Source organism: Vigna angularis, chromosome 4 (genome assembly GCF_016808095.1).
Source record: "Vigna angularis cultivar LongXiaoDou No.4 chromosome 4, ASM1680809v1, whole genome shotgun sequence".
NCBI lineage: Eukaryota > Viridiplantae > Streptophyta > Magnoliopsida > Fabales > Fabaceae > Vigna > Vigna angularis.
The window spans coordinates 33066989-33091714 of NC_068973.1; the positions used below are offsets into that span (position 1 = coordinate 33066989).

Genomic DNA, 24726 nt, shown 5'->3' on the forward strand with positions numbered 1-24726 from the left:
AGATGTTGATGGTGGTTCTCATGATGCATAACAATTTGGACCCACGAAATTTGTGTTGATACGTTGCAGTGGAAGGTTTCTTGGTCGATTCGTGTGACTTGTGTGATTGCTAACGGTAAAACTAATGGTGGTACAATGACATGAAGAAGATGATGACATAAGTGTGGTGCACGGCGACACGTTGGTGGAAAGAAAATTAGGCTTTTGTCTTAGGGAAGATTATGATGACATGGCGAGATTCATGACAACTCATTCCTTTTTTTTTACGTGGACATTTAGTTGTTAACGATTTAAAAATCCTCAAAATGACCAAATTGAACATAAATTAATATAAGGGACTATATTGGAGATTCGAAAAAAAATGAGTCTCATGTTGAACAAAGTTGAAGAAAATAGGACCAACAATAATATTAAACCTGATTGATTATCAGTTTAAAAAATATCTACAAATATTTTAAAATTTATACATATGTGTGATATTCATAAATATTTTAAAAAAATTATAAATTTTTAAAATAAAATCTAAATAAAATCACAAAAAAATAAAATAAAATAAATATAAATTAAAATTAAAATTTAATTTAATTTAATAAAACATAAATTAATTTTAATGTTAATTAAATTAAATTTAATAAAATATAATTTTTTTAAACAATTAATATTTAATAAAAATAGTATAATATTTATTTATAAACAGATATTAAATTAAATATTTATCATAAATAATAATTATTCACGTATATCTAAGAATATTAATCATTAAATATCCACGTTTATCTACTTATATTAATTATTCGTGAGTAATTCTATATTGAATGTTGGACACAAATAATTTTGCCATCTTTATCCGTGACAAACATGGAGTTATATTTTAATTAGTTTAGGAAATAGTGGAAAACATTATTGAGTTATAGTTTGATTAATTTAGAAAATAGTAGAGGGAATAGTTGAAAATAATAGAAAAAATGAGCATTAAATGCTTTACCTGGATTGAAAGTAGATGAATAGTCAAAGGACATGGCGGCTACGTTGTGGTGGTCTACGCATTGAGTCTCTGACTGAAGACCAGAGAAACTTCTCAAATTCCTATACTCTTCTCTTCCATTAATCTATCTATATACCCCCACTCCCTCTGCAGATCCGTCACTACCACGAGAATCCAAAAATGGAGCCCGATGAGAAAAAAGCAATGATTCGCGATATCGCGCTACAAGTCTTCGTCATCTCCATCGCCATCGTCTCCTTCCTCTGGATGCACGGCATTCCCCAGCGCCTCTATGCCAAGCTCCGCCACCGTCCCCCAAACCCACGCGCCGTCCAAGCGAAAAGTCATTTCGTCAAAGGCGCGCAACTCGTCTCGCAAGCCAGAAGATCCAAAAACGCCTCCGTCACAGTCTCCCTCGCTAAACAGGCTCTAGAGGAAGCCGAGAAGGCCATCGCGCTGGATCCTAAGGACGCCGCCTCGCACTTCTTGAAGTCCATGGCGCTCGATCTCCAGGGCTTCCGTAGCAACGCGCTGGACGCGCTGGACGCCGCGCTGTCTCCGCTGGCCGCGGCGTCGCTGGCGGCCGACGAGAGAGGCGACGCACTGCTGAAGAGAGCGGAGCTGAAGATCTCGTTGAGCAAGAAGCGCGTTGACTCGGTGCTGGCGGATTTGAACGAGTCAGTGAAGCTGAGTCCCCGGAACCCGAAAGCGTGGTGCATGCTGGGAGAGTGTTATGAGGGAAATGATATGGGAGAGGAAGCGAAGAAGGCTTATAAAGAGGCTCTCCAATTGGAGCCACAATCGGACGTGGCTCAGGAAGCTCTCAACAGGTTGGGTTCGTAGTAGCGTTCGCTATCGAATCAAAGGTTTGAGATGATATCGCTTTGCTTGTTGTATGTTTGTTATCAATATCGTTGTTTATAGTCTTCGATCATGGATACCGTGATTGGATGTTAAGTGTGAGCACTTGCATCAATAATGATTTTCTCCGAAGAATTTCAATTCTATAGCTGTTAACTGGCGAAAATTTACATATATATAGTTAGGGGAAATTTTCTTACCTCGCACGCTACCTTGTATTTCTTACACTTTTATGTTCTGTTCCTAAGCATATGATGACACGAGAACAGCAGTGCTTTTTATGCAATATAACCCTATTATCTAGCCCATTAATTTCTTCCTCTTGATCATGTCATGTACACTAACCGACACCCAACTCTTCCTCTTGCCTCCTCAGTGTTTGTTCATTAATCAGTTGTGAAACCACACCCTGAAATGCCACTCCAACTAAATCTCTCTCCGATTGAAGTTTTTGTTTTTGTTCTTGCCAAAATTAAAAAGAGGTGAGGGTAGTGAAGGAGTAAGAAGTTAAGTGTGATGAAAAAGGAAGGAAGTGCACAGCCTAGAAAGAATAGGAGGGAAGGAGGAGGAAAATGAAGTTTAAGTGGACAAAAGAACCACTTTGATTCACTTATTGATTTTGAACTATTTTGAAAACATGAATAATTTTTTTAAAAAAAGGATCACGTATAATTTGTATTACTTGGTAAAAAAAGAGAGAGAAAGGCATGCTGTGTATAGATTACTAGTTTGGATGCTGAGAGCCCTTTGCTGTAAATGTTTTAGACCATGCCGCATGATGGTTACAATCATAACAATCAGCATCTGCTTTGGTTGCTAGATATAATTGGGATATAATGCTGAGTACTATGTTCTTAATTGTTTTGGGCTTAGTTACATGTTTGGATATGGAGCTGTCTTAGTACTTACAGAAGTGTGTGCTTTAAGGATTGATTCTCTGTTTTTACATGGATCACTTCTTTAGCATGTCGTCAATCGAGCTTTTATGCATGTTCCTCAACTCCAAGAACAACCAACCTTCTTCGGATGTAAAAGCAAGAACGGCCCTAAATCCTCGTCAATAATCATAATATATAGAAACTCTATCAAACCGGAGCCCTTTTTAGCTGTTTTTGAGGATTTATTTTACAGGTTTTAATCACGATAAGTAGAACCTAAAAGATACGAAGATTCTTCTCTCCAAGTACCAATCGATTAATTTTCAATTGAAGAAAAACTATTTTATTTAGAAATCAACTTTAACAAATACTAAGTTTTGATATATTTGTGATTAATTTTCAATATTCAGGACGAGTATATAAAACGATTTCTGATTAAGTCGCCAGCATGTGTTTGCACGCACATAATTAATAACATTCGGTTTTAATTTACGTATTAGTGGACTTGAATTAAATGCGTTATAAATAATATAAAAGTAAACATGTTAAAGATAAAGTAAACCAATAATTCAGATAGGAGAGAAACATAATTATACATAATTTGAGATTTAGTGTGCAACATAGCATTATCCATGATTGAACCACAATACAGTTGAAAGAGCTAGAAATGGAAAGAAGAAAGGCGAGGACATTCCAGATTGCTTTTTGCAAGGATTTCCAGAACATAAAAAGTTTGTTCTGAAATATGCTTTCTGGATTGGTTTTCGAAGGGTATTCCAAAGGTTGTTTCGAAAGTTTTTCGGAATAGTCATTGTTTCGGTCGGATTTGGTGTGATCTGTTAAAACACTCAAGAGATTGTCGAAGACCGGACGGACGTTGCTAAATTCCACGAACTGAAGCAGATCGAGCAACTCTGGTGCTAGAAGGATGGCACTAGAAGTTGGTGAAAACCGGACGGTTACCTCCTTTCTGAGGGCTAGACGCGCTAGGAAGGGTCGAAGAGGCTCCTCGTCTTCAAGTCCTGATTGTAGTATTCGTTCTCTCTCCTCGTTTTCTAAGCCGGGCGGTCGGGTACCTGTCAAAGGCACTCAGACGCTCAAGTCAGTAATATGACAGAGCGATCTGTAATGCGTGTATATATTGCATCGTAAGCAATCTGTCCAGAAATCATATCTGAAACCTTTATTTATACTGATTGTAATGAGCTTTTACCTTTCGTGGGTCTGATAACGACCCAATCATACCTTAATCTTCATTAAGGGCTTTAATGAGTCATTAGTGTTTAACCGTGTAGTCGACCTGGGTCGGTCTGGACGGTCGGTCAGAAGGGGTGGTCGACTAGGGATGGTGGGCGGCCAATTGGTTCTGCTGATCGGTCAGCTTGGACGCTTGGTCTTGATGGTCGACCCGGATGGACGACCTTTGGAGGATCGCTCGTTCTATGTACAATCGGTCCAAGGACAGTGTTTGCTTCGACGCTCAGTCCTGATGGTGACTTGGGTGGACAGCCTTGGAGCAACCGTTCGGTCTATCTTGAGAGAGTTGTTCGGTCAGGAGGATCGTACGGTACAGTCATTATGAAACAGGAACATATTTCTAGAAGTCAAAATCATTCCAATTCAAAAGCAAACTTTTCCAGTAAATATATTCTCGAATGTTTATTCCGGAAACCTCTAATAAAGGTAAGAAGTGTATTTAAAAAGTTAGGAGGGTGTAGGTAACAATTATTTTTAATGCAACTTCAATTTCCAAAATGTTTTAAAACCTCTTCAATTATTTTTTCTACTGATTCGCAACCTGTCTTTTCGTTTATAACTAAATCAATTTACTCGTATCAAAGCGAGGCAGCAAGTCCCAAAAACGTTCTTTAATACAATGTTCAAAATAAAAGTTTAAGATGAAAGCAACGCGAGATTGATACACAAATGATACTTCGTCCTTCACAAGGACGGACTACACCTTCCTATCTTGGCATAAAAAATTATATAAATAGAGAAATGCAAGCCTAATATCACCGATCGTATACATGCTTAAGGATCGTATAAACTGCATCTTCTTCCCGACTATGGCGAAGCAGAGATTTGAACAAGGAGCTTGTACTACTTACCCAAGAAGTCATTCGACATTTGTATAGACAGTAAAAATGTCACTAGTAGTGTAGCACCTGATGCCAACAAGGACCAAATGCAAAAACTTCACATTATACCAGTAAGATAAAACGCATCCATAAAAGCCAAGATTGGTCAAGATAGTTCTTCGTCATCTAGCCACTTGAGCGTTGGTAAAACTTTGACCAGAAATGACCTGAAGTTTTCATCGGCTACTGCATTCCCTATTATGTTTAATTCTGTCAGTGCCAAGCTTCCAAAAATCAAGAAAGCTTCCCAGAATTTTGTGGCGCTAACATTGCCAGTGAGGATTTCAAAACGGTCCCATGCAAATTCTTCAGTGTGAGATAGAGGAGACGGGCATAAGTATCTCGTTGTGTCAACCGAGTGACAACCCAACTCATTATGTGAAATATTTAGCACTTTAAGTGACTTAACCAATCTGAGAGGCCCCAAAGCAGTAAAGCTACCAATTTTATTATGACACAGATTTAAGCAAGATAGAAGTTGCATTGCCTCCAATCCTGTCAAAAGATTCAGCATGATATTTATTTGAATTTTAGATACGTCAAAAGCAAAATTTTCCAAAAGTGATTTGCCAAGGATACAGCCTAAGCTAGAGACAACCTTTCATGATTGAATTCTGCTGCATAAGAACTTGGAAATTATTTTTTTTTATATAAAACTAAGTAATTCTATATTGCGAGAAACAAAAATAACATCCAAATCATTAATATTAATTAATTAAATTTTATTAAACTATTGACATCAATAGTCTGCTTAAGCTATATAGATTCAAAAGGATTATAGTTTATGCTCCATTGGCCTGGGAAACATGGATAGAAACATGAAGATGACTAGTGGTTTGCTAATACACGTAAAGCATCTTGTTGAGTAAGTTAAAGACAAAATAGAAGAGCGTAATTTTATACAGTTTAATTAAGCACAATTGTGTGCTAGAATACATGTTGTTGACCCCACTAAGAAGGAATATGGATAGGTTCTTGTTGTATTTGAACAGATAGAAAAACTAAGCTACAATAAATTTACAAGATACACGAGTTTTACCTTCAATGGATTGAAGTTCGTTGTGGCTAAGGTCTAGCATTTGCACCCACAATAAATTCTCAATGGATCCCAGCCGTGACAATGATAGATTTTGTAATCGTAGACAAACATAACCAGTGATTGTTTCTGTTTCATCTCTATAGTAGTGGCAGTATGGTAGTAAAGAGTCCCTAGTTGAAGTTATCTGCAGAATCATCAAAACATAAAACGAGAAAAATGATGTATTGTGGAAGAAACAGACAATTGGACAATTGTAAAGTTAAAATAAATATAAAAATACACCAGCATGGCTAGATAAAAGCTTCAAAAGTCTAGCACGATTTTGTAAGAAAACCAGCATTAAAAAAAAAATCTTGTATTTTCTAAATCCTTTTCTCCAGTCAACTGATTTTTCTCCATAGTGGAAAACATTTTCAGTAAAACACAAATACATATATGAAAGGTAGATATTCACAAGAGTATTTGACATCTTTATCAACAGCAGTGAAAGTCCAATGAGATCATGTTATGATAGATAACTAATTCTGAAGAAAAGTAAATTACCTGCTGTATTGATATTAGACTATGCTCGTCTTTGTAGTATAGAGAATGTGTTGGATCCAACTTAATCAGATCGGTGTAAAGTTGAAGAACTTCTTCAGTGTTAGATATTCTTCCATCATGTTGAGATGATAACAAATCAAGAGCAGTCAAAAGTCTTGCAAGTGTAAGCTTTCCAATTTTACTAAAAAGAAAAGGGTACACATTATCTTAGAATTACACAGAGACAAAAACATGGGAATAAAACATCCAATGTGGGATTTCAAATCATAAAGTTATCTATTTAATAAATAAACCTTACCAATCATACTCTGACAATAAGTCCCGAAACTGAGTTATTTCTTCCCCAATTTCCTCAGCGTGCCAATTGGAAGTTGTTGGAATATGGTGATTTTGAACGGCAGAAAGAATGGGATCTGACTCCTGAAAATGATCAATTTTATGGAAATTTGTATTCTTCCATGTAGTCCTTTTCCCACCCTGTCCTTCAGAATGTTTAATAGATGCAGTCTGTACAAACACTTTAAAGGAAATTTGGGAAGGATCACCATAATGATTTTCATTAGAAGATACAATACCCTCAGAATGTCCAATGCTGATATCTACCGAATAGGTTTTTGACGATTGAAGCTCCATATTTCCAAGGTTTAGATATACAACCCAAACTTTAGCAGTATTCGAATTGCTCATGGAAAGTGGTTTCCAAACAAGTTCCTCCTCTAAAAGTTCAGATTTAATAGACACTGTGGATGAGTTTATTCCTTCTACAGCTAGATTGAAATTAAGAATGACCGGTAGAGTTGCAGTGTCTGATAGTGTACCGTTCAGAAGAGACAAATGACAACCTTGAAGGCTGTTGTCCCCAATTAGTGTTATACTAGATCCATGGGATGGCCAAGACGAAACAAGAAGAGGAGCATCAGTTTTCACGGTTTGATCAATAAGCCAAAGATGATAAAACCAGCCACTCTGATCATCTGGATCAGTAAAAATAGCATTGTGAACATGTTCAAACTCCTCTTCCAAAAATTTTTCTTTCGGGAAATATCCCTCAGCCTTTCTTTTCAGCAAATTAGATAAAAGCACACTGAAAAATTCCAAATGCAATATACATTAGTAAAATTAGTTGATACACCTTTCTCAGCCTTTTTATTTAGATTAATAAATTTGGTTGATCAAGACAAGTAAAATTTTAACCTTGAAATAAAGTCCTAAAGAAAGGAGTTGGTTCAAATAAACACTATGCAAAAGCCTTCAATGGAAAAAAGGGTTTCCCACTTATGAAGGGCAAGAGCAGTATTAGTACTTAGTGCATACAGATACACAAACTTTTTCCTACAATGTCAAAATATCTCTGGAATGATGAAAGTCATTGCATCATGATGATCGTTTAAGGGAAAAGGACAGTTTCATATTTCGATAGAACGTGGCATGTAACCATATCAAGCAACAAAAGGGCTAATTTTTTGAAGTACACGCATCCAATGATATGCTTTCAGTTTTTTTCACTTACAGGAGAATCTTGTAGAATGCTTCAAATTAGCAGCTAATTGGTTCTTATTGACATGAAATCAAACCACTTTTCTTGGTCACAATTGATCAAGCATAGATATCAAAAGTGCACCTCGAAGGCTCACATGGAAAACATTTAATTATGTAGAGTTGTTAAATGCCAATGCTTATTTCAAGGACATAACCTAAGAACAAAACAAATATATGTAGACAAAGATGTACAAGACGAAGATACAATTTTATTCCTGACATTCAATTTCATGCCTTTTCAGATAAACATACAAACACAAGCAAAACAGTCCGATGTCAATTCAAAAGTTCTGAAAAACACACTTATGTAATTCATGTAATTAAATAATTGGCTCCATACAGAAAAAGCACACAGCCAGCAAGCACAAGAATGTCCCTTTGAACGAGTAAATTTCTAGTTATAACTACCTACGATTGTGCCATGCAGAGTAGTTACTGAAATTAGCTCCTATAACTTCCTCCGTGTATTTCAACTCATCCTCATCAGATCGTTTCATCAGTTCCGTAACAAACCTGGAAGTAATATCAACGCAAAAAAGGAAACCAACATAACCAGTTTAGTTTAGCATTCGGGAGGAGGTAAACAGAATTATTCCGCAAAACTGCACTTTAAACGTGTTTTTTTTTTCTTCAAAATGCCAGAATTAAATTTTCAACTATTAATAACAAACAAGAGAAACAAAAATTTCTCAAATTGAATCATTTTCTTTCTCTGGTTGAAAAGAGAACACCAAAAGGAAAAGCAGTATTGAACCTTCGGTAATTCCACGCGTGGAAATTTCGAGGATCGGCCTTCTGAAAACCATTCAGAAGGCGCATTTCGTTGTCGATGGACGAATGCCCCTTGCTGAGCACCCATTTTCTATGATGCCACGCGCCGTAAGACTTGAAATTCTTCCTCAGCGCAATCTCCACCTAAAGCATTTGAAACAAATAGCAAACTCTAGCAAATCGATTCACAGGAAAAATATTAAACTAATTATTTATTCAAATAATTGAACCGCAATAAGTGAAAGTGAACACGCACGAGTTTGAGCTCGCCTTGGAAGATAGAATGAGGATCGGAATCGGAGTTAGTGAGGTGGTGTTGAACCGCGAGTTTTCTGTAATTCCAAGCTGTGTAACACTCTGGATTAACTTCTAGAAGCTTCGCACTCACATCTAGCGCTTCCTTGCTATATCTGCAACCAACCAGATTTGCACAATTTGAATTAATCGAAGGAGAAGAGAAAGAGAAAGAGAGAGAGTCGAAGGAAGAAGAAGCAACATGCGATTGTGGTGATTGGCAAGAAACTGAGCTTGCAGTGAACGAAGCTTTTCAGTCTTCGCTGATAAAGCAGTTTCATCTTCTTGCTTCAGCGCTTTGCGAGGCCTACCGTGCATTCTCAACCGTAATTCACACTTCTCTGCCCTTCGCCGTCGTTTTGAGTTCTAGTGTTTGGGCAGATCTCATTGTTTTCTGATAATTAATAATTAGTAATAGAGGCTTGTACCCAGTCGTGGGTTTAGAGTTTGTGTAATTTCCAAAATAATGTTTTGAATCTCTCATAAAGTATTATTCAGAATATATTAAAAGAATCTTGTATTGATATTGTGAACAAAAATAAAATAAAAAATGAGAATTTCAAGATGTATTTCGAAATTAAACTTTAGGTATGAAATACAATTATAAAAAAATCTCACTTTAGAGTTTAAGATATCTCAGAAAACACCAAAGTCACCTTTCTGTTATTATTTTGGAAAATGAATTTAAAAAAATATATTGAAAATAAAAGAAATTGCTGTTTAGAAATGTATCTTAGAATATATTTTAAATTATCCTAAAAAATTTTAATTATATTTTCTAGAGTGTTTTGTGATTTATAAAGACTTTTAGATTGAAAGGTGTAAAAATTTAAAAATGTCATTTTTTTTGTTCTGCATTTTAGTTATATTATTTATATTTTAATTTTATAAGATTATACATAAATGTAAAAATACGAAACATATTTGACAACTTTGAAGAATTTATTTTTCTTAAGAAAAGAACAAAATTTACATAAAAGATTTTAATGAATTTTTTATCTCTCAAGGTATTTAAGGATTGAATTATTTTATCTTCATTCGTTTACTTAGATTGAATTGTACATGCAAATACACCTATTTATTTCACAATACATGTTAAACAATGAGTAGTAAAAATAAAAATTATCAAAATTACATATTTTACATTAATTATTAAATATATTAATAAAATTAAAGTTCAAATATTATTTATTTTTAAGAGAAAAAGTCACAATTTATGTCTGGAAAGCATCTAGTATTTTTATTATTATTTACACATAATAAAAAATATAAAAATATTAAATATTTACTACAAATTAATATTATTCAAAATAATGATTTGCCTATTACATTATTTTTTATGTCATCTCAATATACTTAAATTTGTATGAGATTAATATATAACTTATTATGATAAATTATAAACCGTACACTCAATAAAATATCTAAATAAACTTTTTAAATTAAAAGTAATATTGAGTCAAAACATACACGTGATTCATTAAATATTTATATAATAAAGGGTAAATATTTAATTTTAAAAAATCATAAGTAACAACTAATCTTGATTAAAACTGATAAACATTCATTACTCACATTATTCATTACTCACATTATGATCTTTCTCTGTCTCTTTTATAAATCCTTCTAACATCTTTTTCTTAGTGAATTTTCTCCTTAAATGTATTTGAAGCGACTTAATTTTGTTAAAATCTAAATTTATTGATCTCTAAGTATAAATAATTCACATATTATCACATAGGTTTAAAACCTCGTCTGTTTCTCGTATTTGTATGTCAATCTGAAATGGATAATGGTTTTTTTTTCGGTCTCAATCGGGACCATAAACTTGTAAAAATAAGTCAATTAAGCCATCTCCGTTAAGTTATCACTGACGTTGTCTAACTGTGATGACGTAATGCACACATATGCATACATCTTATATTATGTGGAATTTTTTATTTAATTTGTTATTAAGTTTTGTTCAACTGTCCAAACCCTTGACGAAAAACCTTGCACCAATCAGCTTCTTGTTACATTTTGATGCGTTGAAGTTCTTATCTCTCTCACACTCACCTTTCTCGTGATACATCCGACAACAAGAAGATCACACTGCTCTGCCCAATTACACAGGAAATCAAACTATACCCATTTATAGTACCAACAATGATAGAATCATTAAGAAAATAAGGAAAATGACAAGGAAAAAGAAAAAAGAAATTTGTTTGTTTCCAATCCCTTAATAACCCAGCAAACCCCGCTTCAAAATCCCTCTTTAAGATCCTCTTTCCGTACAAGTCCAGCGACTTCGAACCGGCCACGCCGATGGAAACCGCCTCCAGGTACAACCCTACATCCAACCCCGCCTTGTGTGCATACACCATTCCCTCCACCAGCCCCACCATCGTCGACGCTATCGTCACCTGATTCGCCAATTTCTTGAATTGCCCCTTCCCACTCCCTCCCATGTAGTTCACTTTCCCCATCACTGAAAACAAGGGTTCCAGATTCTTCACTGTTGATTCCTCCCCGCCGGCGAAAATTGATAGGGTTCCGTTCTTCGCGCCTTGGTCGTCGCCGGAGACGGGGGCGTCGACGGAGTGACAGCCTTTGCCCGCGGTTGGTTGCTCCTGCTTTTGTTCACTTTCAGTCTTGGAAGGTTTACAGCAGTTAATAAGTAAATAGCACATCGGCTCCTTCTCCAGAGAGGACATGTACACTGAGACAGCAGCATCGAGAAAAATCAGATGATAAAATTCTTCAACTGGTTCGTGTTCTTCATAAGTTTTGGGACTCTGACAGCAGTTACCGTTCTGGTGTACATTCAAGATCACATAGGAAGGTATTGGGGTTATGGGGTTTCTGCTTATTCTGTCATTCAGTATTCCCCCATAACTATGTGATTCGACAATTCTACAAACAGAGGAGAGAAACACCAAGAGGGACCGACTACCTCCAGCGACAAGGAGACGGCGGTTGCCGAAATCAGGGCCTAAGGGGATCGACGATGCGACGATGACGGTGGATTAATGAGTCGCAACAACAACAGGAAGAAGATGACGGTGGATTAATGAATCACAACGACAACAAGAAGAAGGAACTAATTAGGTTTTCATTTTTACACAAACAAATGTCAAAACCGGCGTCGTTTAATAGCTCATTTAAAATGGTAGGTGTCATACAATTAAATAATATAACATAAAGATCACGTCATATAACACTTATACAAAACATAATCATAAGTTAAATAACAAATTCCACATAATATAATGTAAGCAAAGTTGGACAGCGTCAATAATAATTTAATGAAAAAAGCTTAATTGACTCATTTTTACAAATTTATGGACCGATTGAGACAAAAGAAAACGATCACCCACTTAAAATTGAGACATAGAATCGAAAACAAAATGACTTAAACCTATCGGATATCAATCTTCTTAACATCCTGACGCATGACCTTTCATGAGAGGTGGTTAAGGCCGATATGTAATCCGACATTGAATCATCAGATGAAATGTCTGTTCCTCTTTCATTCCGATGTGACATTTTAAATCATTTACATTAATTACTAAACAGAATAATAAAATTAAAGTAATACATAATTTATTTAAATTTTTAATTTAAAAATAAATTAATATTAAAACCTTAACACTAAAATTCAGAATAATTTTTAGTTGAATGAAAAGTACAGAACACACACTAAAGAGTTTTCATCAACCAACACATGGAATGAATCTTTTATTATACACATTTCAAATTTAGAGTTAAACTCTAAAAGGAAACTGCACTTTTCATAAAAACTCAAACCCGTCCAAATCCAGGCTCCGTGTCGTGGACAAAAGGAACATAACTCAAATATTCTAATACAATATAAATAAATGGTGTTACACATCCTCATCAGATCACTCATAAAAATTATCAACATGCTTTGAGAATTATCACATCCTATATTTTACTTTCCTAATTGAGTGACACCCAACAAAGAAAAACAGTTGGAATCCTCAAGGTTCCTATTAATAAATTACCAGCATTGCTTGAATCTTATCTTCCGTGCTAATAGTTTAATCTTTGCATTCTAATAATTTAATACTTTAAGCCTCAACCCCCCACAACACAATGGTCTGAAACCATTTCTCCGTTGTATAGCTGTTTGTTCATCTCCACACTTGTTTCCAATATGTCACCATTAGACACTGAAGAGAGATCCGTAACAACAGTCCCAAGATTGTTCTCCTTGGAATATATTTCTGCTGACTTTCCATTTTCAAAAACAAAAGAACCCTCCACAGCATATGCTTCTTTATCAGGATAATTAAATGATATTCCATCCTCTAAATTCTTCATGACTTCTGAAGTGAATTTTTCAGATTTCATTTCTTGCAGGCCTGATTCACCATTAACACTTGCTTGTGTTTCTACTTCATGATTAATATTTGTTCCAATACCCACGTTTTCAGTATGAATTGGGCCTAACTTATCTCTGGGATTTTTCCTCTTAGAAGATTTCCTTTTAAACCGTGCTTTCTTAGGCTTTGGGGGATTTGAATTCTCATCGGCTATCGAAACAGATTCTGCTGCCCTTTTCCTGCATGGAAGGACTGTCAACTGTGGATGGCCAACCTGGTTTTGGGAAGCATGAGATGCACTTGACTGGATAGCTAATAAAGCAGTTCTGGCAGCTTTAATCTCTGCTTCCTTCTTGGTTTTTGCTGCTCCCCCAATATAGAGTATACCTCCAATGTCCACCGTACATGAAAATACTGATGCTCGACCAGGTGTTTCATCCTTTTTGCACTGATACATAGGCATTGCATAGTTCATTTTCTGGGCATATTCCTGAAGTAAATTTTTGCATAATCCTGTTTCATGCTGGAAGTAACACCACTAATATGGTCAGAGGCAGTGAAGGAGACCAAAATGCTGAAACTAAAAGTACTAGATGTTCAGAGACAATACAACAAGCACGAATCTCCAAGATAAATTGAGCAACGGAGCTAAAAGCTCTTAAAAGTGTCAGATCAGATGACTACTAATCATACATTTTCCAAGAATCAAATAATGATTTAGGTGGGTGAAAATATAATCTGCAAAGTGAAGTCATACTTGGCCAAAAAATGTTCTAACTAAAAATGGTTATCAGTCTCGGATGGTTGTGTGTAGTTGCAAACTTTGAAAACACTATAGTGGGAAGTGGGATGACTACTATCTTAAATATAATAATGCACACTAAACATGATTAAAAGAAATTCATGATAAACAATTACGAATACATCATAGTTTAAGCACACAATAACAATCAATCTAACAAAAATAAGAACATACTAATGAGGTAAAAATGAAAGCTGGTGGTGAAATTAACAGGAATAGAACATTATATAAGATTAGTAGATTTGAAAAGTGTAAAGGGAAGTGTTTTGCAAAATGGTCGAGGAAAAAGGTTTCAAATACATGCATTAGGCCCAACCAATTCCCTTGTAAGGCATATTGAGGCTTAGATTCAAGAGAGTTCAACCTACATTGGACTTTAGTTACTTCATCTAGCGAAAAACTGCATTAGAAAACGGGAGAAAAAGCATACCTTTACAAACAAACAAACAAAAAAACAACTAAACAACATGAACTGCATTAGAAAACGGGAGAAAAAGCATACCTTTACGAACAAACAAAAAAAAACAACTAAACAACATTAACTGCATTAGAAAACGGGAGAAAAAGCACCCCTTTACAAACAAACAAACAAAAAACAACTAATCAACATGGTTTCAAGGGTCAAAAAGGGTTTCAGAAACCTATATAATGGTAGCACCATATACTGCATGTGAAAATACACAATTGGGATCCACAAAAAGTTGATAAGGTTAAAAGACTACTTACAACAGGTTGAGTGATGGAGTGATTAACAACATTAGATTTGGCCAACTCCACCAAAGCAACTTCGGCAGCCGACTGTTCTGCTGCCTTACGATTGGAAAATCCAGACAAAGAATCATACCGAACATCATTCACTATCACTGTTGACCTGAAAGAAGGTTCATGAGAAGGCCCTTCCTTGATAGTTTCATATACAGGAGTGGGCAGCCCGGCCTTCTGGGCATACTCTTGCAATCGGCTCTTAAACACATAGCAATTTGAAACGCCTGAAACATATAGAAAAACACATGCAAATAGTTAGCAGGTAGTAATATCCCAATCCATACAAATGGCGTAACAACTAAGCCAGCTCTGATCCCCCTTTGATTCCATGTTCACTCAATCTTTCGTCTATCAAGAAACCAACATCATAAGAGTTACACCAAATTTCACCGAACCCTATCAAAGTTTACATTCTTTAACAAACTATTACTTCAAACCTATGGATGAAACCTAATTGATCAAACACCCTTGATCAGAAAACACATTTCTCTTCAACCCTACATTTCTTTACAAAAACTCACTCCCTCATCCAGAGCAACAGAAAGATTCATGGGAGCAAGAAATGAAATCTTTGTCTCCAAATATTGAATTAAATTTAAAAAAATAAAGAAAATACCTTGAAAATCGTCGTTAGTGGGCATAGCCTTCTTTTCTGGTGACGGTTACAGAAGGATGGAGTGAGTGATTCTGAGACTCTAATTGGTTCACTCTAATATGATGCGTGGAAAAAGTGAGATGAATTTTTAAAACTGTGAGAAGATAAAAGAAGAAAAAGAGGTAGTTTGTGTGTGAAATACATGTGGGAGGCAATGCCGGAATCTGCGCCGCTCTCTTTTTATTAAGTGGCTAGGACGCGTTTAATTCGGGTACATAATACCCGATAAAGCCCATTCATCTGGTCCATTTGATATATATATATATATATATATATATATATATATATATATATATATATATATATATATATATATTCCTATGACCATATTTTATTTTATGTTTCCTTGTGATTTACAAAGTTCAGTGTATATTTGGTTGATCATAGCCTCCAATCATAAAACCTAAATTACACTAATTATGAAATTTGTCTTTTACAAATAGTTCACTCTAAAAAGGACATTTTTGTTGATTATAAATAAGTTGGTGAAAAGTTGAGTTCTTTAATGATAATAATGTGGAAATATTCTAACTAGAATTACCACACATTTTAATTTTTATAATCTCACATCCCTATCCTTAGATATTTTAAATTATTTTAATGTTTTATATGTGTTGTATATTCAAGGAAAAACAAATGCATTTAATATTTCAATAATGCAAAATACTTCACTTTTTGTTATTGAATGAGTATAAGTTTTGTAAAATATATATTATTGTGAAATTGATTGTCAACTTCTTTTCAATTATTGTACTAAAAAGTCAAACCAATGTAAGGAAATGGCTCTCAATTATTTTGCAAAATGTTTGGATCAATGGAAGGGAAATATTAACTATGTGGAATCACATGTACCTAGCGATGTGGAGTTTAGAAGTGAAACACTATGTTGAATGACAAAGACATTAGATTGAGATGCTCAACTATTGTGAAGATGAAAGTGACAATAATGTGTCTCTAGTTGACTTGGTGTGAGCCACTTGAACATTGTACTCAAATTCCTATTCAAAGGGTTTGTGTCAAAGACTTGATTATATGTTAGTGGATAATGTTATAAGCATTTTTGTTATAAATAATAATTAAAAAAATTAATTAAACAATTTTTAAAATAAAGAGATGGAGAATACATGAATAAAAATATGTTTAACCATAAAAAATATAAAATAAAATAAAGTATCAACTCTTTAAGACATATTTCATGAATTTAGATAAATATATTGATGTAATGAGTTTTTCTTTCAGGTTTTATTTATTCTTATTATTATTTTATTAACATCTAACTTTTTCTCATCTAAATTATTTTATTTAACATATTATTTTAATTGTTGTGAAAAGAAAAACTGGCTATTTTAATTTAAGAACAACTTTTTTTTTATAATACATTCATAGTAACACAGAAATTAAGAAATTAATTTACCATGTACTGCTGTATGATCTCAAGAGAACAAAGACTTGAAAGATTTTTCAATGATGTAAGATCAACGTATAGTAATTATGAACATTATTTATTATAGATATAAGGTTTAATACCTATTTTGGTCCCTAGCTTTGTAGGATTTGTTCAAAGTTGTCCTCCTTTTTTTCAGAAGTTCACTAATATCCTATCTTTTGCAAAAGCGGTTCATGTTAGTCTTTTTTGCTTACGGCGTTAAAAAGGTTAACGGCAGAGTTGTCCAGCTGGCAAAAAGTTGATGACTTGTTCACTTATTATTGACGTGGCACTGACACGTAATTTGAGGTGTACATTTTGAGAATAGAAATAAATGACGTGGAAATATTCAATGTCTGGTACCGGTGCAGCTCGATACGGTGAATCCGTAAACGGTGAAGTTCGCCTTCGCGCTCAACCTTGAATCCATGGTCAATGTCGAAGGCGTTGTTTTGATTCCCGCCGCTCCCAGCCGCTCCCATCAAAGGCGTTACGGAGCAGGTTTGTGTAGTTATTAGGGTTTGTAAAGTTTGTAAGTTAGGTTGGTTCCTCTCCTATTCAATGCTCTTTGTAGTGGCAGGTGTGCAAACCATGTGAAGAACATAGTAAAAAAAGAAGAAGAAGAAAGAAACGATACTATTCAATTTCCTCTTTCTTCAACCTCAATCACACAATCTGCACAAAAAACCCTAGAATCCCAAATCAGGAAACTCCTAATATGCAAAAACCCAAATTGCAGCATCACTCCACCATGTGAGGAATGTGAATATCCTTTGCCCCATGTCTTCGAACAAACCACGTTGTTGAACTAACCACGATGTTGAACAAACCATGAACTCAATCTCAACACAAATTGAAAGCATATTGTTGAACCCCAAATCGCTCCAATTCACCAATTGGTTTTATTCTAAAGGTACTTTCACGTCTTTAATCCCTAAATTTCACGCCCTAATTTTAACGCTCTGTTTTACATTTTCCACATGATTTTAATCCTAAACGTAATTAACACCTCAAATTACGTGTCAGTGCCACGTCAATAATAAGTGAACAAGTCATCAACTTTTTGCCAGCTGGGCAACTCTGCCGTTAACCTTTTTAACGCCGTAAGCAAAAAGGACTAACGTGAACCGCTTTTGCAAAAGATAGGACGTTAGTGAACTTCTGAAAAAAAGGAGGACAACTTTGAACAAACCCTACAAAACTAGGGACCAAAATAGGTATTAAACCTAGATATAATTATTATTTTTTGTATGTCTATTTCTTTTATAATATGTATATGAATTGAGACATTCAGATGTTGTATTTATAAGGTGACAAAACTGAGTCTGCTTTGTTTAGGAGTGAAATATCTCTGAAGATAATAGTATTTTTTATAACTATTTTGTTTACTTAAACACACAATGAATTAGATTGATTAATTGATATTTTTTTTCAGTTTCTCTGCACAATTTTGCATAGATTTATCACTAAGACAAGCAGAAAGATACAGTTTTTTTTTTTAAAAAAAAAACATAAAGAATGAGGGTTTTAGGAAATTTCCTATAAAATTTACATGAAAAGTAATTTGTAAGAACTTTCTTCACCTAATTTTACAAATTGATTTTGTAAAAGCAACACTTCTCACCTTCTTTCAAACTAAATTTCAATATAAAACTGTAATAAAACCCAGTTTAAAATCAATGTATCAATTAAAAAAGAAAAAAAATATATACATGAATTTCTTTTTGAATATTTGTTAACCTTCATACTGAAAACTAAACATGCTCTAAAATACACTATCACAAGTCTAAATGATGTTAACATGGAATACACTGATTAAAAAACAATAGGTAATTGGTTCATTGGATATAGGAAAATATAATCAACATCTTGAAATAATGTCATGAAATTCTATTAAGGAATTAGTAAATAATCTTATAAGATATTTGTAAGTTTGGGCTCAAAAATGCATATTGATTTCCAAATTTGAGTCAATTTTTGGGCTGTTTTTTTCTGTATCTCTTTGTTTTTCTTCCTGCACTCTCATAAAATTTAATAATTCAATTTTACCCTTCATTAAAATTATATTAAAAAACCTTAAATCTAGTCATTCTCTATGCTGTGCAGACTACTCCTTCACCTTCCTTCCTGTTCAATTTTGGTTATATTGGTTACTGGTGTGTGATTTTTTATTGGTGAGAAGAGAGCATTTTTTTGGAAAATTTTTGAAGTTTGTTTTATCTTATATGGGATTGGAAGTTGGCTGTTCTTCTGGCTGGCTGTGATGGTGGAAAATGTTTGAAATATATTTTTGAATGCCTTTTGAAAAATATTTTTCAAATGTATTTGGATTTTTCATTTTGAAATTCAAAAAATATATTTTTAGATTTGTAAATATATTCTGAAATTTGGAATATATATTTTAAAATAGATTTCAAAATATGAAAATATTTTTTAAATTATATAATCTGATATGTGTTTTAATTGTATTTTAGATTGTATAATTTTTAAAAGATTCATTATAAATTAGAGAATGTAGTTGTATATGTTTTCAATATATTTAAAATGAAAAAATAAATTGGAAAATACGGTTCAATCGGCCATAGCTGAAAGGAGTGACAAATATTCCAGAGGTTTCAATATATGTGAAGGATTGATTATAAAGGAAAAATGAAGATTTGAAGATGCGGAATAAAGAAAAATAAAATACACAATAATAACTTTACCTTTTTATTATAACTTTATTAAAGAATAATTTATAGTTGATTAAATTTATGGGAAATCAAGATTTGGTATTGTGATTTAATAATTTGCAGGATAATTTGAGAGTGTTCTGTATTACAAAATTATAAAAAAAAAAAAAAAACTCATCTTTCATTTATAAATAATCCAGAATAAAGGTTGTAATGGAATTGGAGGTAGAAGTTTGTGAAAACACTTAAAAAATATATGTATCATTATCATTGTAGTTTTGGATAACATTCGTAATTAGAAGTATGTAAATTAATTTTTAATTTCATCTTCCTAAGTTAAGTTCAATAAAAGAGTTATGGATCATCATTAAAAAAGGCAAAAAAAAAATTATATCTCATTAAACCTTAAACTTTTTTCACATAGTTCTAATGAATGTGTTGTATTGGAGTAAGTTGTCCTAAGAATTAGACATGTTTCCACATGTGAATATTTTCTTACTGAGATGAAATCATGCAAGAGTTGTAGTGATGCTTTCATAACACTGAGGTAAAATACACATTTTGAGTGATATTTTCACATAAGATAAAATACACATTCTGTATAATTATTTTTGTACACTGCTAAAACAATAAAGTTAGATTTATAATATGTTTGAGGGTTCTTATTAATTAGGATATATCTTTTAAAGAATCCAAAATATTTTGTAAAATTTACTTTATCATCGAGATATATAAATATCAAATAATATAGACTTAATTAAGTTTCAAATTTTTCGATATTTTTAATTGAATCTTTATTTTTATTTTTTATTTATTAAATATTCAACATTTATATGTTTTTCAATTAAATTATTGTTTAATTTTTTTTATTAATTAGATAGGGTAAATATTATCTTATTTGTCATTTTTGCATTTTTTTAATTTATAAAAATGTGAAGTTTTATGATTAATGTAGAGCAATGTTAATAATAATAGTATTTTATATTAATAATCTAAAATCTTATATTCCTTTATAAACAAAAACAAGAAAATAAGAAATAAGAATAAAATAACAATCATTCAATTCAATTAAAACCAAAAATATAAATTTTTAATTATCTAATAAAAATTTGAATCAAGACTCAACTAAAAAGACATAAATTTATAAACAAACTTGAAATTTAATTAAACTAATTATATATATATATATATATATATATATATATATATATTTGCTATATTCTATAATTTATGAATATTGTAATAATATAATTTATCCAAATTTGCATATAGTATTTAAAATGTATTGTGAAGAAATGTGATAGAAAATTGTTAAAATAACTGATCTTTTATTTTTCTTTTAATAGTTTGATAATTAATATATTATTTATAAATTTTTGAAAGATTTAATATCTTATTAATAATATAAGTTACTAAATAAAATAGTATATAGGATTTAGATAAGAAAAAAATATTAAATATTGTTAGAATTATCTTTAAGTAATAATTATATCAACAAATATATATGTAATATTAAGTCTTTTGCAAGAGATAAGTTGTTATACTATATATATATATATATATATATATATATATATATATATTTATATATATGTTAAAATGTTGTCATTTATAACATCATTTGTTTCCACCAACAGGTGATTATTGTAAAAGAGAAAACAAAACACACATAAAAACAAAATAGGGTAAGTTAATATACAAAAGAAATTATCATAGTTCAAAATAACATATAAAGTTTCATTCAACACTTACAACATTCTATCAAACACATAATTATGCAGGCAATTAACAATAAACTCAATTATCCGAATATGATGCTTTGACATATACTTTAATGAAGACTTCCATCCATGATAGTATTTGTACTATGTAGAGTTATAAATAAGGATAACTTGACCTACTACTCGTGAGGTTAATCTTTCACTCAAAGACTCAAAAGTCTAGGGTAAAGACCTTTTGTCATTCTCTCTACCACCCCATTCATATATACATGAGTTGAATGGTTGGTATAATATCAGGATACCCTTTTAGAATTTTTTTTGTTAAGCATATACAATAATTGTCTCAAACACAAAACCTCTTATTAAGATTATTCTCACATACATATCATTCATACTCACAATCATATTTATATCACTCAATAAACATCAAATTGAGTATAATGTAATTCAAAATCAAACAAGACATAACTTAGAGAAATCAAGAAATAAATAAAAGAACTTACAGACAACATGTGCCTAACGATCCAAAATATCTCACCCAACAAAAACAAAAATAGAGGGTTTTCTTCGCCAGTGAAAACTCTCCTCCAACCACTGTAGAACCAATATTTACTTTCCATATTAACTCGCCCAATGCAAAAACTCACTTAAGCAATGCAAAAATAATGGCCTTTTCTCGCCCAACGGCAAAGGCTTGCCCATCAAGTGCAAACATAGTGGGTTTTGCTTGCCCAACGAGTCTTTACTCACCCAAGGAGCCTTTACTTGCCCAACGAGTCTTTATTCACCCAACAAGCTTGCATAATTTTGCAGAAACAGCTGCTTCTATAGAATTATGACTATACAAACCCTAATTCCCTAACTTAATACATCCCTAAACACACACTTAATTCAATTTAACATCCAAAACATTGAATTTGATTCACCTACAGGTTTATACTCAAACTCAAATACCATTTGGATCATTTTGTCATCTATTCAAACTACGTACTCCAACTCACCATCTAAAATCTCTCCACTCAAATTCTACACATTTCTAATCATATATTAGTAAATTAGGTATCCAAACAAGTTCTAAATCATGTAACAACAGACCTTAAACTTCAAATTTCCCCTACTAACTACTCTTTCAAAATTTCACATGCCAAAAGTCAATTATAGAAAAAAAAATGCATCATTCCTCTAACCTATTATCCAAACAAAGTTCAACAACAAATAACTATCCCACAATAGCCAAATCTAACATTTCACATTCATCAAGGAGCAAGATTAGCATTCTACAGACCATTTAAGCACATGAATTCACAAGTTCAACTTAATTTCTCAACTTCTACAAGCAACTCAACATACCAAATTTCACATTTCAATTCAATTTCACAGATCAGTTACCATATTATCACATAAGTATTAATTAAGACATGTCTAATGGTTAAAATCCATACAACTAGTTTTCCTTACTTGTTTGACAATCAAATGACTCTAAAGACTCTAAAATCCTTTTCACAGTTCCACGAATTCTATTTGCTTTTACAATCCACAACAATTTGATCATGACATACCTTCAGTTACACTAATCAATTGAGAGTTTTGGAGAAAACTCAAACCTCAAATTAGAAAGGAACACAAATACATGCAAAACTCCTAAATAAAAAAAAGTAAAAATCAACTTACTCTTTAACAGAAACTGATCGACTAAAAATGAATATCTCACATTAAGAATTCTTCCGGTTGTCTTTGATCTTCAAACTGTAACATCCCATTTTAATAGTATAAATCTATCAAAATGAAACGTTACATAGATGTTATAAGAACAACTAGGTAAAACAAATCTCCTTCAAAGAAGATATCTACTTTTGTAGATCTATCTAACAACTCATCTGCTTCTCCCTCACCTCTAGTTCGAACAACTGAAAATGTGAATCCCTAAGCTTACACCATTAGGTGATCATCGCAAAAGAGAAACAACATACAAAGAGAGACAATACAAAAGCAAGGGTAAGCTAGATACAAAATAATACATCATAAGTTTAAAGCATTTCATATAAGAATCATATGGGATTTAATCCAATCCAAATATCTTAACATGCAAAGACCTAAATCGACTGTCCGGACATAGAATGAATACCGAGCTATGGCGGGTTGCACACTTGTGATGACCTCTACTGCTTTGCAAAGCCATTTCCAATGGGTTTCACTCTATCACCCATACAAAGTTAATCCGTTACCGTGCAATAGGCCTCTAGGTAGCGCCTACACTAGGACCTCCTACTACTCTCACCACATGTATCAATCCTCTCTACTTGAGAATGAAAGATCATTAGAGTGTTAGGATAACCCCTAATACTGAGCTCCCTGTATTCATTCTAAAACACTTTAAACCGTACCGAAGGAGTTCCTCCGTGGAACCCATGTTACCAACCGTGAAACCATATCAATAAGCATATACTATCACACTATATCCAAACATATAACATCATTAAACATACATCAAATACAAACATAACCATTTGAATCAATACAATTAAATCATTTAAAAACCAAGAAAGAAAGAGCATACCAACAACTTGGACCAGTTGCTTAGCGCATACACTCGCTGAGCAATACAGAGTTCCCTCGCACAACGACCCAACTCGTTGTGCGAATACACAAACAGTACCCCAGACCCCAAATCACTCGCTCAGCGACCCATTTCACTGTGTGAATAAAACTCACAGTGGTTCCAGACTCTAACATCTCGCTCAGCGCACCGAGTCTGTTCGCTCACCTAAAGCCCACTCGTTCAGCGCATAAAGTCTGTTCGCTGAGCGTAAACAGAAACAGTGGGTTATGCTCACTCACCTCTCGCTCAGCGGGGAGTTCGCTCAGCGAGATTGCATAATTCTACAGCACCAAAACTGCAGAATTTACACTACTCAACCACTCAAAACCTATTCTATGCATCTTTCCCAACTTCTAACACTCTTAAGTCGTGTTATATACTTAATTATACTTAACCAAGTGTGCCTAAACCACCCTAACCTCATTATAAAGTGTTTACTAACCAAATTGAACTTCAAAATCTACCAAACCTCAACCTATGAACACAAATTGCATTCTACCACTTTTGGCACTGTTTAAGTGACTTAAGAACTCTAATAAGTCCTGAATGACTTACCAAGACTATCCCAATTGACCTTTAGAGCAACTAACTCCCAAATCAAAATTTCACCACTTCACTTCCTCTAAACTAGCTCTAACATATTTTACATCCAATAATAGATCAAATAATCATCCAATACATTTCAAAATCACAATTCATCATTTTGTAATCAA

The 24726-nt window shown here is 33.1% G+C and overlaps 4 protein-coding genes across 4 annotated transcripts; 1 reads left to right on the forward strand and 3 right to left on the reverse strand.

Moving 5' to 3' along the window:
• Positions 1-994: 994 nt before the first annotated feature.
• Positions 995-1990, forward strand: LOC108330730 (uncharacterized). Its single transcript, XM_017565250.2, has one exon. The coding sequence runs from the start codon at positions 1166-1168 to the stop codon at positions 1826-1828; it is 663 nt and encodes a 220-aa protein (XP_017420739.1). The 5' UTR covers positions 995-1165; the 3' UTR covers positions 1829-1990.
• A 2585-nt stretch (positions 1991-4575) lies between these two features.
• On the reverse strand, positions 4576-9503 carry LOC108331960 (geranylgeranyl transferase type-2 subunit alpha 1). Its single transcript, XM_017566999.2, has 8 exons — positions 9251-9503; positions 9011-9164; positions 8738-8898; positions 8392-8496; positions 6743-7528; positions 6445-6625; positions 5902-6085; positions 4576-5357 (listed from the first exon to the last, which is right to left on the reverse strand). Exons 1-8 carry the CDS (start codon positions 9364-9366, stop codon positions 4969-4971), a joined length of 2076 nt encoding a protein of 691 aa, XP_017422488.1. The 5' UTR covers positions 9367-9503; the 3' UTR covers positions 4576-4968.
• A 1466-nt stretch (positions 9504-10969) lies between these two features.
• LOC108331369 (probable 3-hydroxyisobutyrate dehydrogenase-like 1, mitochondrial) lies at positions 10970-12118 on the reverse strand. Its single transcript, XM_017566018.1, has one exon. The coding sequence runs from the start codon at positions 11739-11741 to the stop codon at positions 11100-11102; it is 642 nt and encodes a 213-aa protein (XP_017421507.1). The 5' UTR covers positions 11742-12118; the 3' UTR covers positions 10970-11099.
• Positions 12119-12799: 681 nt separating this feature from the next.
• Positions 12800-15775, reverse strand: LOC108330604 (double-stranded RNA-binding protein 1). Its single transcript, XM_017565098.2, has 3 exons — positions 15557-15775; positions 14902-15164; positions 12800-13896 (listed from the first exon to the last, which is right to left on the reverse strand). Exons 1-3 carry the CDS (start codon positions 15579-15581, stop codon positions 13126-13128), a joined length of 1059 nt encoding a protein of 352 aa, XP_017420587.1. The 5' UTR covers positions 15582-15775; the 3' UTR covers positions 12800-13125.
• Positions 15776-24726: the final 8951 nt, after the last annotated feature.

Excerpts from the sequence above, each read along its gene's own strand:
- LOC108330730 (XM_017565250.2), top strand. The coding sequence starts at position 1,166 with ATGGAGCCCGATGAGAAAAAAGCAATGATTCGCGATATCGCGCTACAA.
- LOC108331960 (XM_017566999.2), bottom strand. The coding sequence starts at position 9,366 with ATGCACGGTAGGCCTCGCAAAGCGCTGAAGCAAGAAGATGAAACTGCT. Across the intron at positions 9,165-9,250 it reads GCCAATCACCACAATCGCAT|ATATAGCAAGGAAGCGCTAG; the intron begins GTTGCTTCTTCT and ends GGTTGGTTGCAG. Across the intron at positions 5,358-5,901 it reads CGAACTTCAATCCATTGAAG|GATTGGAGGCAATGCAACTT; the intron begins GTAAAACTCGTG and ends ATCTTTTGACAG.
- LOC108331369 (XM_017566018.1), bottom strand. The coding sequence starts at position 11,741 with ATGTCCTCTCTGGAGAAGGAGCCGATGTGCTATTTACTTATTAACTGC.
- LOC108330604 (XM_017565098.2), bottom strand. The coding sequence starts at position 15,581 with ATGCCCACTAACGACGATTTTCAAG. Across the intron at positions 15,165-15,556 it reads CACTAACGACGATTTTCAAG|GCGTTTCAAATTGCTATGTG; the intron begins GTATTTTCTTTA and ends TATATGTTTCAG. Across the intron at positions 13,897-14,901 it reads ACTCCATCACTCAACCTGTT|CATGAAACAGGATTATGCAA; the intron begins GTAAGTAGTCTT and ends TGTTACTTCCAG.